This window comes from Salmo salar, chromosome 24 (genome assembly GCF_965601325.2).
Source record: "Salmo salar chromosome 24, fSalSal1, whole genome shotgun sequence".
NCBI classification, from domain to species: Eukaryota; Metazoa; Chordata; class Actinopteri; order Salmoniformes; family Salmonidae; genus Salmo; species Salmo salar.
The window spans coordinates 39,691,768-39,709,924 of NC_138314.1; the positions used below are offsets into that span (position 1 = coordinate 39,691,768).

At 42.3% G+C, this 18,157-nt stretch overlaps 1 protein-coding gene across 2 annotated transcripts in view; it reads left to right on the forward strand.

Annotated features, from left to right (window-relative positions):
- LOC106585836 (glutamate receptor ionotropic, delta-2) overlaps positions 1-18,157 on the forward strand; it is a 623,881-nt gene that overhangs the window by 527,169 nt on the left and 78,555 nt on the right. For both annotated transcript variants that reach the window (XR_001324086.3, XM_014172508.3), the window contains exon 12: positions 5,256-5,394. Coding sequence is in view for 1 of the 2 variants with exons in the window: in XM_014172508.3 (XP_014027983.1) it covers positions 5,256-5,394 (139 nt within the window). In the remaining variant the exon portion in view is untranslated. The remainder of the gene's footprint in view (positions 1-5,255; positions 5,395-18,157) is intronic.

The following is an 18,157-nucleotide window of genomic DNA, read 5'->3' on the forward strand; positions in this document are numbered from 1 at the left end:
GAATATTTATTTGACTACATTTACTATTGTAAATGTATTGGGACAAAATTGGTGGCAGTTGTGAAAAAAAGTAAATAGTTGGAAGAGTTGCGGAGTTAATTGAAAGTAATGACATTGTTGATTAGATGTTTTCTTCATTAATCTTCTCTTGAACCATATGCTCTATCCACTAGAAACTCATGGACTATATAGACACAGATAGTATATATGAATACTTAAAAAAAAAAAAGTTATTGAAGTATAAATTACCACAGTTAGCATAGATTGCCATAGATGACCTATTAATTACCAAAATTACAGAAGATTACGGTAACTCTGATAAATTACTAATAGTTTTGCAACACTAGGCGAACACAAGTACTTTAGCACACATGTGGTAACGGAAACTATTAACACCCTCCTTTACCTTAGCCTCCTGATTGTTTTAGCAATTAAACTGAATGACAATCACACTCATAAATGTTACATTACAGGAGGAAATATCATGTTAACAAATGCTGGTCGATGACAAGTTATGAGGTCCTACCTACCACAATGATAATCATCCCGTGTATCTCTCCATACAGTTCACCTGGGATCGCGCTGTGGTGTTCTAGTCCTGAACAATATGACTACTAATGTAGTGTTATGGTGTTCCAGTCCTGAACAATATGACTACTAATGTAGTGTTGTGGTGTTCCAGTCCTGAACAATATGACTACTAATGTAGTGTTGTGGTGTTCCAGTCACTGAACAATGTGTCTACTGACGTCGTGTTAGGTGTTGACAGGCAGGGCTCCGCCAGCCAGCCAGCAGCGGGCTCTGCATCAATCGGCTCACTGACCTTGGACAGATTGGCCTTTTCTTCCCCTCCATTCAGAGTTAGGAGCAGAATGGTGTCTCCATTCAGAGTTAGGAGCAGAATGGTGTCTCTATTCAGAGTTAGGAGCAGAATGGTGTCTCCATTCAGAGTTAGGAGCAGAATGGTGTCTCCATTCAGAGTTAGGAGCAGAATGGTGTCTCCATTCAGAGTTAGGAGCAGAATGGTGTCTCCATTCAGAGTTAGGAGCAGAATGGTGTCTCCAGTCAGAGTTAGGAGCAGAATGGTGTCTCCATTCAGAGTTAGGAGCAGAATGGTGTCTCCATTCAGAGTTAGGAGCAGAATGGTGTCTCCAGTCAGAGTTAGGAGCAGAATGGTGTCTCCATTCAGAGTTAGGAGCAGAATGGTGTCTCCATTCAGAGTTAGGAGCAGAATGGTGTCTCCAGTCAGAGTTAGGAGCAGAATGGTGTCTCCAGTCAGAGTTAGGAGCAGAATGGTGTCTCCAGTCAGAGTTAGGAGCAGAATGGTGTCTCCAGTCAGAGTTAGGAGCAGAATGGTGTCTCCAGTCAGAGTTAGGAGCAGAATGGTGTCTCCAGTCAGAGTTAGGAGCAGAATGGTGTCTCCAGTCAGAGTTAGGAGCAGAATGGTGTCTCCATTCAGAGTTAGGAGCAGAATGGTGTCTCCAGTCGGAGTTAGGAGCAGAATGGTGTCTCCAGTCAGAGTTAGGAGCAGAATGGTGTCTCCAGTCAGAGTTAGCAGCATAATGGCCTCCCCAGTCACCTTTAGATATATTTACTAGCATTCCAACAGCCATGAAGGGCTCTTCACAGTGTTTCATGGCTTTTCCCCTTTGATTGGAAATCCACTTTGGGATGAGTGTCCTGTCTGCACTGTCAGGACCGTGCGGCTGACCTTAAAGGATGCTTTTTAGTGTGATGTGAACACCTTGACTGGCATAGTGATCACCTGACCGTCATAAAACAGCCATTCTCCTTGGACTCACTTTGGGAAAATATTTTCCAAGCTAGTTCTGTGTACTATGAGGTAAAAGCAGGAAGGGTAATGGTGTTGCCTGGGGAAACATGTTGAAGCCTAAGGAGCATGACTTTGATCGCCGCCTCCACTGTGTTTTACGTTGGAGCTGAGTTTAACAAATCACCCTACGTGTTCTCATTATTTCTCTCTCTCGCTCTCTATAAAGATGTATACTGTATACAGAATGAATTGTTTGAATCTATGTGCATGTAGAGAGAGAGAGAGAGAGAGAGCGAGAGAGAGAGAGAGAGAGAGAGAGAGAGAGAGAGAGAGAGAGAGAGAGAGAGAGAGAGAGAGAGAGAGAGAGAGAGAGAGAGAGCACTGGGAGTAGCAGCATTGGCTCTAGCCTGGCTGGAAATCAAAGGCAGACAAGGAGAACCTGGTGAAAATGGAGCAGCTGATTTGCTGTTCATAGCAGGGTGGCTTTGAACCGAGACGCAGGACTCCCCGATAAAAGTTTCATTACACTCTGGCTCATTTTCGAAAGATCAACATCCTATGACTGCGTCCTCCTGCCATAGCAATCTCTCTCTCCCTGGCAGGCCTTAGCTCTCCCCTGAAGTTATCTTTTTTCTTGCTCACACTGAGAATCCACCAAATAGTCTCCCTCGCTGTTATAATCCCCACCCAGCCGAGGATGAGCTGTCCGTCTGGGTTTTATTCAAGCTAATGTAATGGACAAGCATATCTGCACTCTTTTGCCATGTGAACATAAGGGGCTTTCATGTGAGACCGTTATGATCCAAATGGATTGTATTCACATCGATTCCCTACGTGGGACAGTGACCTTTTTGCTGTCCTATTTGAACCCCATCAGTCTGGCTATAGTGGCTGTAGCTATAGTAACACAAACTGTTTACAAATCGCCTAGCCATAGCAAATGGTATGCTAGCTTGCTGATTAGCTAGCTAAACAGACTTGAGACAAACTCAACATAGCAATTCTGAATTGGTTTTATTTCGAACACTATTACATCACACATGGACATTGTTATGCAAAAAGGTGAGCAGCATGCCAATCGCTGGTATTATCCATCCAACCCCAAGGAACAAGACCAGCTGGCTTTGAATGAATGGGCATCCATTGTTATGGCTTTGTCTAGGTAACAAATGCTTTCATACTCAAAAGCTCTAAAAAGCAGTCTCTAGCAGATTGATCCACATCCCTTTTTCCTAACGTGACAGCCCCTACTGGAGGGGACTTCTGTGATTTATGACTGTATACGTTACTGTCTAGATATGGTTCATGATTCCTTTAGTGTATGTCAGAAATGATGGACGGGTTCCATTGAATGTATCATATTGTGTCCCACCAAAATGGAAACAAGAGGATATGAATAGCAATCAGGAGACAATGGAGCAAGATCTTCGGGAGACCATGGGTGCATGATATTCAGGGGACCGAGAGCATGATGTTCAGGGGACTGAGAGCATGATGTTCAGGGGACTATGGGAGCATGATATTCAGGGGGACAATGGGAGCATGATTTTCAGGGGACCGAGAGCATGATGTTCAGGGGACTATGGGAGCATGATTTTCAGGGGACTATGGGAGCATGATGTTCAGGGGACTATGGGAGCATGATCTTCAGGGGACTATGGGAGCATGATGTTCAGGGGACTATGGGAGCATGATGTTCAGGGGACTGAGAGCATGATCTTCAGGGGACTATGGGAGCAGGATCTTCAGGGGACTATGGGAGCATGATCTTCAGGGGACAATGGGAGCAGGATCTTCAGGGGACTATGGGAGCATGATCTTCAGGGGACTATGGGAGGAGGATTTTCAGGGGACTATGGGAGCATGATCTTCAGGGGACTATGGGAGCATGATCTTCAGGGGACTATGGGAGCATGATCTTCAGGGGACTATGGGAGAAGGATCTTCAGGGGACTATGGGAGTGTGATAGGGAGCATGATGTTCAGGGGACATTTGGAAAATAATGAATGGGTGTGAAGACAGTAGATGGGCGTGATATGTGTTGCCTTTTGAATACATATGACACCTTCTTAGTATAGGTACGGTTCTGGGATATTGCTGTGAAAAGTCCCGAATTATACGAATAAAGACCTCCTTCTTTCATACTAATCCCCATATAATGTCAATATTTTTGTAAAGTAAAAAACATGAGCTGGCGAACACCAATATTTTTTTTGTGTGTGGAGGTAAACTATAAACTATAAAAATAAAGAGAGTCGCACACTCCATATATAAACTCCCAGTAATGTATTGGGTAAATTACCAATGTTTCGGCATCACTGTGCCTTCTTCAGGGTCAGAATATTTTAGTCAAAAACACCCAATTGGAAAAACCCAAAGCATTTCTTTTATCAAGGAAGAGACATGATAAGGAACTTCACTTTGTGGGCCTTCTCTTTTCTAACTACAAAACAATCACATGTGTTGTATGAAAACCAAACATACAGTCAAAGCACAGAAGAACATTTATTATTGTTCATTGAACAATAATACACAATACAATAACTGATATATACAGACAAGAGTACATAAAGTTAACATAGACAGGGGTATTATGAGTCAGAAGAAAATGTACATTTGTCAAAAGTATTTTTTGTAAGTGCTGCGTTTTTGTTTTTACATCAGTAAATAACTTCACCATGATGTTTCAGTTCTATTTTAAATAAATTAAAGAGGGGTTTGTTCTCCTCCCCAACTTCATCTTATGAATAAAGAATATTCCAAGAAATACAAGCAAATGAACTATGAAAATGAAAATCGGAGTACATTTAAGAATATTTAAACTACTCGACAATAGCAACAACATTTAAACAGAACAAACACAGCCTTCAGGCAATATGAGCTCATGTCAACTGAACATTTCCTTCATAAGACAGATAAACCCAGAGGATGGCACTGGATAGAGTGGGTGTCAAATATTTTATTAAGTCTTTGCTGAAGGGATTGAAATGCCTGGCACTTATTCCACATGCGAGCACAATGATCTGCGAGCTACAAGGATAAATGAGGCTAATTTTGAACAGGCTTCAATAAAGGCGAGGCTTCAGCTCTACAGATCCATCATGGAGCCGGGGCTGTCTTTTCTAGGCAGAGACTCCCCTTTCCCTCCCCTCCAGCGCCAAGGAAAGGTTTTGCATCAATACAGAGAACAAAACAGATGTGCTTTAGCCCTGTTTGAGCTGGCTGGCTGAGGAAATACTCACTCTACATACAGCACACATCTGTCTCCTTATGAAAATGTGAAGAATGGAAGAAAATAGAGTTGGAAAAAAAATTGTATACAGTGTACTTGCACTGGAAAGTCTGACTTGAATGTATGTTGTCTTGTGTGTGTGAAAAGTGAAATATCTTCCCTTGTCGAAAAAGTGAATTATGCACATCCATATCTGCCATTTGGCTGACATGAACCTCTTGTCTCTGTTGTCCTGGTCTTATTTTCAGGTGGTGAGGTTCCGTATACCACCCTGGCCACGAGGATGATGATGGGGGTATGGTGGCTCTTTGCTCTAATCGTCATCTCCTCCTACACGGCCAACCTGGCTGCCTTCCTCACCATCACCCGCATCGAGAACTCTATCCAGTAAGTACCACACCACTACTCCGGGTTGAAGTTTCCCCCAGGTACAGGTCTAGGATCAGCTTCCCCTCCCCCAATCCTAACCTTAACCATTAGTGGGGGAAATTCTAAACTAACCCCAGATCAGCATTTAAGGGCAACTTCATCCTATACCCACACCACCTCTGTCTTCATCATTGAGTGAAAACTGTCACACAGTATCAGAAATATTTTACAGGCCAGGGTTGTTAAAATAAGAAAGGACGATATTTGTTTCAACATTTAATTGGGACTAGACTGTTGGTTAATGTGGTTTCTTCAACCCACATGCTCATTATGTTACAGACCTTGATGTTGGATACATTGCCATTTAGGATCTGTTATGTTGGATACATTTCCATTCAGGATCTGTTATGTTGGATACATTTCCATTCAGGATCTGTTATGTTGGATACATTTCCATTCAGGATCTGTTACGTTGGATACATTTCCATTCAGGATCTGTTATGTTGGATACATTTCCATTCATGATCTGTTATGTTGGATACATTTCCATTCAGGATCTGTTTTGTTGGATACATTTCCATTCATGATCTGTTATGTTGGATACATTTCCATTCAGGATCTGTTACGTTGGATACATTTCCATTCAGGATCTGTTATGTTGGATACATTTCCATTCAGGATCTGTTATGTTGGATACATTTCCATTCATGATCTGTTTTGATGGATACATTTCCATTCATGATCTGTTATGTTGGATACATTTCCATTCAGGATCTGTTATGTTGGATACATTTCCATTCATGAACTGTTATGTTGGATACATTTCCATTCATGATCTGTTATGTTGGATACATTTCCATTCAGGATCTGTTATGTTGGATACATTTCCATTCAGGATCTGTTATGTTGGATACATTTCCATTCAGGATCTGTTATGTTGGATACATTTGTGGGTATAGTACATATTACATGTTTGTGAAATTGAAATTCAACTCAGCACCGTGTGTGTGTGTGTGTGTGTGTGTATGTGTGTGTGTGTGTGTTCTCTGGCTTACTATCCATCTGTCAGACCTGTGCTGGTCTCCAGGGCACAGACACACACTGATGCACAAGACATGTACACATACAATAGATTTACCTTTACCCAGGCATACATACACACACACACACACACACACACACACACACACACACACACACACACACACACACACACACACACACACACACACACACACACACACACACACACACACACGCACACACACACACACACACACATTCACATTCACACACCGCACAGGACCTCACACTGCAGTTGACAGAGTGCGTATATAAATGAATCCCTGTGGGATCCACTGGACACAGACATCAGTTCAATGTTTAGTTTTGATTTACATTTGCTTGAGATGTCAACTAACTTGAATTCAACGTAAAATCAACGAAAAATGCAAATCCAATCCGTTTTCCAGGTTGATTTAATGTCATCACATGACTTTTTTTTTGCCCGGTGGGGTAGTACTCTTCTCTCTGTATAAACCAGGCAGCCTTCTGTTTTTGGAAAGATGGAGCGTCTGTCATCCCCCCTCCAGGGGCCAGTGAGGGCCTACGTTTTCTATTGTGTGTGGCACAAATCAGATCTATCATCCTGCAGGTGACGTCACCTGTGGCGGGTAACTGCTTTACGAGGACTCCATTGAGGACTCTATGGTGGTTTAGGAAGACTAAACTTTGTGCACTGTGCAACGCTAAAAGAAGACGAGTTGAGTCAACAGTTAGTAACACTCCTCAACCTCCCACGCATGTCTTTAGTAAGCATTTAGTAAGCCATCTCTCTTTTTGCCGTCTCGTCTTCATGACGCGTAAATCCCCACCGCTCATTGGGCTAATCAGATTCCAGAATGCCTAGCAGTGATATAGTTAATTGTGCTTTGCAAGAATATCTGATCTCGCTGCTCGATCTCATGAGAGAGAGAGAGAGAGAGAGAGAGAGAGAGAGAGAGACTCCCCCTTTTATTTTTCTACTTGCATGAGATGTCATTAATGAGTCCTTCTCAGATTGCGCCGTTCTACTTCTATGCAGCTAATTAGGATTTCCATAAATTTCAATGTATTATCTTTAATGTGTAGACTCTTCTGGGGTCATTACTGGAATAATTAGAGCCTAAATTCCACACCCAGGGGCCTGTTGTTTTAAAGAGGAGGGATGTGCTGCCTCAGTCAGGAAACCTTGCAAGATTTATGTAATGTGCTTTGAAGGGGGGGGGGGGGGGGGACTCTGATTTTGTAATTAGGTGGTCTGATAAAAGTTTGATTACCATTTCACTGAGTTTGGGAAGTGGAGCTCTCGCATCTCTACCTTCTTTAGTCCTCATTCACATTTCAATCTATCTCTATCTAAAGATAAGGGCTCTATAGGAAAGAGCCATATAGATTGTCTTAATAGCTATTTGCTTTGGCATCTCAGTATAGCTCATTGAGTCAGTGAAGCAGAATGGCTTGGCACAGTGACAAGAAAAAAGATACATATTTTGAAGTAATAATACTCTGAAGTAGGGCTGTGGAGGTCATGAAATTTTGTCGGCCGGTGATTATCAAGCAAATAACTGCCGGTCTCATGGTGATTGACCATTAATTCAAATAAACACTGAGGAGGACATTTGGAACGTCCACATATTAAAAAGGTATAATAAATCCATTTAATATAGCCTTACAACATCACAGGAAATCCATTATTTATTTTAGACGGGTCGAAAGATACATGATGAAGTCTATCAAGTCTATTTCAGAAGAACAGAATAGCATACTCTTGAGTTGTCCTTATGTTAGGTCCTGATCTGGCTATGCCATAATATGGCTGTGGCCTACACCAGTTCATTTAGCGGACAAGATTTGCTTATAATTTCGTGGCATTATTTTGAATTATTATATTGTATGAAGAATACAATTGAACATAGCTAAATAAAATAGAAAGGATATTTTCTCCAAATGATTTCCAAGGAAGTGCACACATGCAGCTATTCTGTGTTGAGAGGTTAACTATATGCTTCATTTAGAGTTATTTATGCAACTTTAGTTGTGATACAAACGTTGGGCTATATGTTTAGATTTTTAATACATTCTAAGGGTGTATGATATGACTCTAATGATGATTTGAAAAAAGTTGCATTGAAGGCATGAGCTCAGATTTGGGTTTTCTGCGCAGGCTGCACACACTTTATCAGTCTCTCATTCACAATTATACAAGCACTTGATAATATTCTCACCAGGCCTCGAATTTCTCGTCGGCATCCCCCTTGTGTGGCCATAATGCCCCCTAAGAAATCCATGACTTTTGCAGTCAAAGCGGCATTTGTGCCCTTAAGCTGATTATAATCATTGTAATTCCCTTCTCCCAACTGCCTTGCTCCAAAGCACCTCTCACTCACATACATGGCTCTCTCAGATATCTCAATTCTTATTAGCCAATGCCCATCACTTGATCGTGTCCTTCTCGCAGCTAAGTAGGCTACAAGTGAAGACAGAAACATCGGAGAGGCAACTGCAAGGCGAATATTGAAGATGTTAAAGGAACTGGCCACATTTACTTTTCGTCAGCCAACAAGATGAGTAACGAACCGCAAAAAGCAGTAGCCTATGTCAATCTACTATCCCCCATTGTACAAAAGTTGACATATTCTATTGGTCAACTTCGTCTTCCGTGCAAGAAATAAATATTCCAAACATATGCTGGAACAGTTGTGGGATGCGATAGATCCCAAATTAATACAACCTCTAGCATCAAAAAAAAACTTTTATTAGCAATGAGGCTGATGCAACAGATCAGAAAGTTTAGCTTAAAATGTTGATAAACTATTAGGCAGTGGTGAAAAATGTACCCAATTGTCATACTTGAGTAAAAGTAAAGATACCTTAATTACTCAAGTAAAAGTGAAAGTCACCCAGTAAAATACTACTTGAGTAAAAGTGAAAAGTATTTGGATTTAAATATACTTAATTATCAAAAGTAAATGTAATTGCTCAAAAGTAAAAGTATAAATCATTTAAAATTCCTTATATTAAGCAAACCAGATGGCACAATTGTTCTTGTTTTTTTAATTTACGGATAGCCAGGGGCACACTCCAACACTCACACATCCTTTACAAACAAAGCATTTGTGTTTAGTGAGCCCACCAGATCAGAGGCAGTAGGGATGACCAGGGATGTTCTCTTGATAAGTGTGTGAATTGGACCATTTTCTGTCCTGCTAAGCATTCAAAATGTAATGAGTACTTTGGTGTCAGGAAAAATTTGTGGAGTAAAAAGTACATTATTTTCTTTAGGAATATAGTGAAGTAAAAGTTGTCAGAGATATAAATAGTAAAGTACAGATGGACTAAAAAACTACTTAAGTAGTACTTTAAAGTATTTCTACTGAAGTAATTTACACCACTGCTATTAGGCTATTTCTTCACATTATAAGCGCAACAATGCGCACAAGGCAGTACGCTATAAGCGTGAATGTTCCAAAATGCAATCAATTAGTGGGAAAAGACTGTTCTCAAAAGTGACCACAAATGCATTAATGCATGTATTATGAAGGTCCATTTTTATGGTGAAAATGATCTTCCCCAAACTTGAAACTCAAACGTGACCTATGTATCCCATTTATTCTCTACACCGGTTGTAAAGCGGATTAATATGCTTAATTTTTATATGTTATTTGGCCACTTTAGTTGTGATACAAACCTTATCTAAACATATAGGCCTATGGGCTAGGCTACATGACATGTGTGACTATGATTTGAAAAAGTCGCAAAAGAAAAAAGGCATGCGCTGTTTCTTGCCCTACTGTACACCCTGGGCATCATTCACAAGTGATAATACATCATTCACAAGTGATAATACATCATTCACAAGTGACTGGCTAATATTGTCACCCATTAGACTCTTAATATAATCTTGTCTTTGCATATACTAAATAATATGTGTGAAATTAGTTTTGATTTAGAATGGACCATTATCATGCACCTTGCCAACCAAGTAGGCTATACTCCTGTTGTAAAGCCAAGCAATGTGCTTAATATGAGGAAATTTGAGAAGTAAATTTAGCAGGTCTAGCCTATAGAAATCTGATGGGATCCTCCTCTTTTTAATAGAGGCCATTAAAACAGTTTTTTCAGGCAATTGCATAGCCTTTAGAAATGTTGCGCAACATGAGCTCATGGAGTGTTTGATTAGATTTTCGAAAACATTTGTATTGATGTCAGAGTGATTAGAGAGACAATAGAGTGCTGAGTACCAGGCAGTTATCAAGTTTGGTAGGCTACTGATGACCATCAGTAGCAAGTAGAGCTTGGAGAAGCCTAGTTACCATGACTAAACGGTCACATGGAATTTGACTGCAGTCATGACTTGTTACTGCCGGTGTGGCAGTAATACAGTCACCATAACAGCCCTACTCTGAGATCTATCTGGGTATGAAATAACAAATGATTGTTCAAAACTGAGTTTTGTGGACGATTGTTTTTGTTTGTGAATCCTGTAGGAGGAGAGTGGAGCTGAAGCAGCAGAGCAGGGTCGGAACAGAACGTGTGAACAGTAGATAGATAGGACTTCGTAGACACTGTGTGCGGATTGATAAAAGAGGAGAGATGGAGGACTGTAGATTTGGTACAGAAAAAAGAAAAAGAGAGAGAATAGAAGAGATGAGCGAGATGAGATGTAGCAGAAGGATGAGTATGAGGATGGAGGGATGCACTGAGGGAAAAAGTTATTTAGAGGATGTAGCACTCTCTGTCTCTCTCGCTCTCTGTCATACCACAGATGTCATATTTTCTGCTTTACTACAGACGGCAATAAAATACCTGAGCGGTTTCCTTCCTCTCCGGCAACTGAGTTAGGAAGGACGCTTGTATCTTTGTAGTGACTGGGTGTGTTGATACACCATCCAAAGTGTAATTAATAACTTCACCATGCTCAAAGGGATATTCAATGTGTGCTTTTTTTACCCATCTATCAATATGTGCCCGTTCTTTGCGAGGCATTGGAAAACCTCCTGGTCTTTGTCGTTGAATCTGTGTTTAAAATTCACTGCTCGACAGGGATCTTACAGATAATTGCATGTATGGTGCACACTATTATTGCATACAGATTCCATGCAACTTATTATGTGACTTGTTCAGAACGTATTTAGGCTTGCCATAACAAAGGGGTTGAATACTTGACTCGACATTTCAGCTTTTCATTTTTAATAATAAAGTATTATTAGTATCATTCCACTTTGACATTATGGGGTATTGTGTGTAGGTCAGTGAATGTTTTTTTTCTACATTTAGTCCATTTTAAATTCAGGCTGTAACACAACAACATGTGGAAAAAGTCAAGGGGTGTAAATACTTTCTGAATGCACTGTATATATACACAGGGTACCCGTTCCGAGTCGATGTGTCACGGCTTTCTTCGTCGGAGGACGATATAGCGAAATCGTCGCCTGAAAAGGTGGACCAATATGCAGCAGAGTTGGTGTTCATTTTCTTAATTTATTAACGAACGTTGAACACAAAAAAAAATAACAAGAAAACAATAAGCACGACAAATGACAGTTTTGCAGGCTCACAAAAACACGCAATGCAAAAACAATCTCCCACAAATACAAGACAAACACACCCAACTAATATAGGACTTCCAATCAAAGGCAACACCAAACAGCTGCCTTCAATTGGAAGTCCACCCCAATTAACTCAACATAGAAACACACTCACTAGACTACACATAGAAATACATAAACATAGACCATAACTCAAAACCCGGAAATAATAAATCAAACGCCCTCCTAACTAACACACCACCCTGAACCACATAAAACAAATACCCTCTGCCACGTCCTGACCAAACTACAATAACTATTAACCCTTATACTGGCCAGGACGTGACAGTACCCCCCCCCCCCCCCCCCTTAAAGGTGCTAACCCCGGAAGCACCTTAAAAAAAAATAAAAAAACACACAACCCCAAACAACAAAACAAAATTTCCCCTCTACTAAAAGGGAGGGAAGGGAGGGTGGCTGCCGTCAACGACGGCACTGTGCTACACCCCCCCTCCCCAACCCACCTATATCAGGAGGTGGCTCCGGTTCTGGCCGTTCCAGGCAGTCGGGCCACTCTGGCAGCTCGGGGCAGCCTGGCAGCTCGGGGCAGTCTGGCAGCTCGGGGCAGTCTGGCAGCTCGGGGCAGTCTGGGCAGTCTGGCAGCTCGGGACAGTCTGGGCAGTCTGGCAGCTCGGGACAGTCTGGGCAGTCTGGCAGCTCGGGACAGTCTGGGCAGTCTGGCAGCTCGGGACAGTCTGGCCAGTCTGGCAGCTCGGGGCAGTCTGGCCAGTCTGGCAGCTCGGGGCAGTCTGGTGACTGTTGACTGGCGGGCAGCTCTGGTGACTGTTGACTGGCGGGCAGCTCTGTTGACTGGCGGGCAGCTCTGGTGACTGTTGACTGGCGGGCAGCTCTAGTGACTGTTGACTGGCGGGCAGCTCTGGTGACTGTTGACTGGCGGGCAGCTCTAGTGACTGTTGACTGGCGGGCAGCTCTAGTGACTGTTGACTGGCGGGCAGCTCTAGTGACTGTTGACTGGCGGGCAGCTCTGGTGACTGTTAACCTCTTGGGGCTAGGTGGGACGCTAGCGTGCCACCCGTGGTGCACTCCATCAACAGCAGGTGCATTTCAAGAGCGGCAAATTTGAATCCAAATAAATGTCAAAATTCAAATTTTTCAAAAATACAACTATGTTACAGCATTTGAAAGATAAACATCTCCTTAATCTAACCACGTTTTACGATTTCAAAAAGGTTTTACGGCGAAAGCATAAATTTAGAGTATGTTAGGACAGTACATTTACAAGAGTTGTGTGTAATGTTTTGTCAAGTCAAAGACAGGGTCACCAATACCATAAAACCAGCTAAAATGATGCACTAACCTTTTACAATCTCCATCAGATGACACTCCTAGGACATTATGTTAGACAATGCATGCATTTTTAGTTCTATCAAGTTCATATTTATATACAAAAACAGCGTTTTACTATGGCATTGATGTTGAGGAAATCGTTTCCCTCCAATAACCGGCAGTCAAGTCAGCGTCAGAAATTAAATAATTAAAATTAGAAAACATTGGTAAAATATTATATTGTCATTTAAAGAATTATAGATTTACATCTCTTGAACGCAATCAACTTGCCAGATTTAAAAATAACCTTACTGGAAAATCACACTTTGCAATAATCTGAGCACTGCGCCCAGAAAAATACGCGTTGCGATACAGACTAGACGTCATGTTGGGGAGATCTAAAATCGAAAATACTATGTAAATAATCCATTACCTTTGATTCTCTTCATCAGATGTCACTTCCAGGTATCACAGGTCCATAACGAATGTAGTTTTGTTCAAAAAAGCTCATCATTTATGTCCAAAAATCTCCGTCTCGTTAGCACATGATGTAAGCCAGCCGGACTTCTCGTCATGAACGAGGGGAAAAAATATATTTCCGTTTGTTCAAACATGTCAAACGTTGTATAGCATAAATCATTAGGGCCTTTTTTAACCAGAACATGAATAATATTCAAGGTGGACGAATGCATACTCTTTTATAACGTATTGGAACGAGGGTACCCAACATGAACTAGCGCGCCAGGTGTCTAATGGGACATCACCGTTCCATGGCTCTTGTTCGGTCAGATCTCCCTCCAGAAGACTCAAAACACTTTGTAAAGGCTGGTGACATCTAGTGGAAGCAATAGGAAGTGCCAAAATATTCCTAAACCCCTGTGTTTTTCAATGGGATAGGTTTAAAGTCAATACAACACATCAGGTATCCACTTCCTGTCAGAAAATGTCTCAGGGTTTTGCCTGCCAAATGAGTTCTGTTATACTCACAGACACCGTTCAAACAGTTTTGGAAACTTTAGAGTGTTTTCTATCCATATATAATAAGTATATGCATATTCTAGTTACTGGGTAGGATTAGTAACCAGATTAAATCGGGTACATTTTTTTTATCCAGACGTGCAAATGCTGCCCCCTAGCCCCAACAGGTTAACTGGCGGACAGCTCTGGTGACTGTTGACTGGCGAGGCTGGGTTTACGCACTTGAAGCCTGGTGTGTGGTGCTGGTACTGGGCGTACCAGATTGGGAACACGCACCTCCAGGCTAGTGCGGGGAGCGGGAACAGGACGAGTCGGACTGGTCATACGCTCCTCCATATAACCACGGGTAGCTGGCTTCCGGCTCTTCCTAGGCCTAGCCAAACTACCCGTGTGCCCCCCCCAAAAAAATTATTGGGGGTGCCTCTGGTGCTTATACGCCAGTCATGTCCCTCGGAAACGTTCCCGGTCCATACCAGCCTTACTCCATGGGCCTTCTCCGGGCCATAACCTGCTCCCATGTCCATCTCTCCCGATTGTCCAAATCACAATTCCTCTGCTCCTTCCTCTGCTGCTTGGTCCTGGTTTGGTGGGAGATTCTGTCACGGCTTTCTTCGTCAGAGGACGATATAGCGAAATCGTCGTCTGAAAAGGTGGACCAATATGCAGCAGAGTTGGTGTTCATTTTCTTAATTTATTAACGAACGTTGAACACGAAAAAAAAAAAAGAAAACAATAAGCACGATAAATGACAGTTTTGCAGGCTCACAAAAACACGCAATGCAAAAACAATCTCCCACAAATACAAGACAAACACACCCAACTAATATAGGACTTCCAATCAAAGGCAACACCAAACAGCTGCCTTCAATTGGAAGTCCACACCAATTAACTCAACATAGAAACACACTCACTAGACTACACATAGAAATACATAAACATAGACGATAACTCAAAACCCGGAAATAATAAATCAAACGCCCTCCTAACTAACACACCACCCTGAACCACATAAAACAAATACCCTCTGCCACATCCTGACCAAACTACAATGACTATTAACCCTTATACTGGCCAGGACGTGACACGATGTGCATTGGTACGAGGTAATTGAGGTAGATATGTGCAAATAACTAGGAATAAAGTGACAGATAATAAACAGTAGCAGCAGCGTATGTGATGAATCAAAAAAGTTAGTGCAAAAAGGGGTCAATGCAGACAGTCCGGGTAGCTATTTGGTTTACTATTTAACAAACTATTTAGCCGTCTTATGTCTTGGGGGTAGAAGCTGTTCCCTGTTTGTTCCAGACTTGGTTCATTATTACCGCTTGCGGTGGGTGTGGTAACAGAGTGAACAGTCTATGACTAGGGTGGCTGGAGTCTTTGAAAAATTTTTGGGCTTTCCTCTAACACCGCCTGGTATAGAGTTCCTGGATGGCAGGGAGCTCGGCCCCAGTGATGTACTGGGCTGTACGCACTACCCGCTGTAGCGCCTTCCGGTCGGATGACAAGCAGTTGCCATACCAAGTGGTGATGCAGCCAGTCAAGATGCTCTCAATGGTGCAGCTGCAGACATTTTTGAGGATCTGATGGCCTATGCCAAATCCTTTCAGCCTCCTGAGGGGAAGAGGCATCATGCCCTCTTCATGACTGTGTTGGTGTGTGTGGACCATGCTAGATCCTTAGTGATTTGGACACCAAGGAACTTGAAGCTCTCGACCCGCTCCACTACAGCCCTGTCAATGTGAGTGGGGGCGTGCTTGGCCCACCATTTCCTGTAGTCTACGATCAGTTTGTTTGTCTTGCGGACATTGACTGAGAGGTTGTTGTTCTGGCACCACACTGCCAGGTCTCTGACCTCTATATAGGCTGTCTCATCGTCGTCGGTAATCAGGCCTACCACCGTTGTGTTGTCGGCAAACTTAATGATGGTGTTGGAGTCCTGCGCGGCTGCACAGCCTTGGGTCAACAGGAAGTACAGAAGGGGACTAAGCACGCACACTTGGGGGTGGCTCGTCAGGATGTCCAGGAACCAGTTTCAGAGGGAAGTGTTCAGTTCCAGGGTCCTTAGCTTAGTGATGAGCTTGGAGGGTACTACTGTGTTAAATGCTGAGCTGTAGTCAATGAACAGCATTCTCATATAGGAGTTCTTCTTATCCATGTGTAAAAGGGCAGTGTGGAGTGCGGTAGAGATTGCGCCGTCTGTGAATCTGTTAAGGAGATATGCGAATTGGAGTGGGTCCAGGCTAATAGTGTTGATGTGAGACATGACCAGCCTTTCAAAGCATGTCATCTCTACAGACGTGAGTGCTACGGGTTGATAGTCATTTAGACAGGTTACCTTGGCATTCTTGGGCACAGGGACTATGGTGGTCTGCTTGAAACATGTAGGTATTACAGACTGGGTCAGGGAGAGGTTGAAAATGTCAGTGAAGACACTTGCCAGCTGGTCAGCGCATGCTCTGAGTACGTTTCCTGGTAATCCGTCTGAATGTTAACCTGTTTAAAGGTCATACTCAAATCGGCTATGGAGAGCATGATCACACAGTCGTCCTGAACAGCTGTTACTGTCATGCATGGTTCAGTGTTGCTTGCCTCGAGCATAGAAGGCATTTAGCTTATCTAGTAGGCTTGCGTCACTGGGCATTTTGCGGCTGGGTTTCCCTATATAATCTGTGATCATTTGCGAGCCCTCCCACAGCCGACAAGCATCAGAGCCAGTGTAGTAGGATTCGATCTTGTCCTGTATTGACGCTTTGCCTGTTTTATGGTTTGTCGGACACTGCTACCATGATTACAGATAGTCCTGAATGAATCATGAATAATGATGAGTGAGAAAGTTACAGACATATCATATCCCCAAGACATTTTAACCTCTCACCATTACAATAACAGGGGTGGTTAGTATTTTTGAACAGGTATGACATGTGTGTGTCTGTAACTTTCTCACTCATGATTAATCACAATTCATTCATGATTATCTGTAATCATGGTAGCATTCACATTAATGTAGAAGTGTAAAGAAACAAATTCTATTCTTACTTACAATAAAAGTCACTACAAAATGACCCAATATATTATTTACCATTCATTTCTATTGGGCACAAAATAGTCTGAAACACAACCAAAACAAACAGCAAATGCATCCAACAAGTGTGTAGAGTCACAATCTTGATGTAGTCATCGGAAAAGGGGGATACCTAGTCAGTTGTACAAATGAATGCATTCAACTGAAATGTGTCTTCCACATTTAACCCAACCCCTCTGAATCAGAGAGGTGCGAGGGGCTGCCTTAGTCAACATCCACGTCATCGGTGCATGGGTAACAGCGGGTTAACTGCCTTTCTCAGGGGCAGAACGACATATTTTACTTTGTCAGCTTGGGGATTCGATCCAGCAACCTTTCGGTTACTGGCCCAACGCTCCCACCCGCCAGGCTACTTGCTGCCCCATTGCGTGCAATAAATATGATACCAAACACGTTTTACTACTTTAATACACATAAGTTAATTTGTCCCAATATGGGGGAACTATGTACAAAAAGTGCTGTAATATCTAAACGGTTCCCGATATGGATAAAAATGCTCTCAAATTAAAGCTGACATTCTGCACTTTAACCTCATATTTATTGTATAATTTCAAATCCAGAGCCAAAACATCAGAAAATACTTTTGGAGCTCACTGTATGTCATTGTGTCTCAATGTAATCAAGGTATAAAATTATTGTTATTTTCAAATCTAATCTCATTTTGGGCTTTGTTACGAACGCCTCAAGAAAGAGGGAACGCAACACCCTGCTACAACTCAACTCTCCGTGGAGTGAAAGATGACTGGGACTGTAGGTGCGAGTAAGGATGACAAAAGGCAGAGAATTTACCGTTTACAGGGAA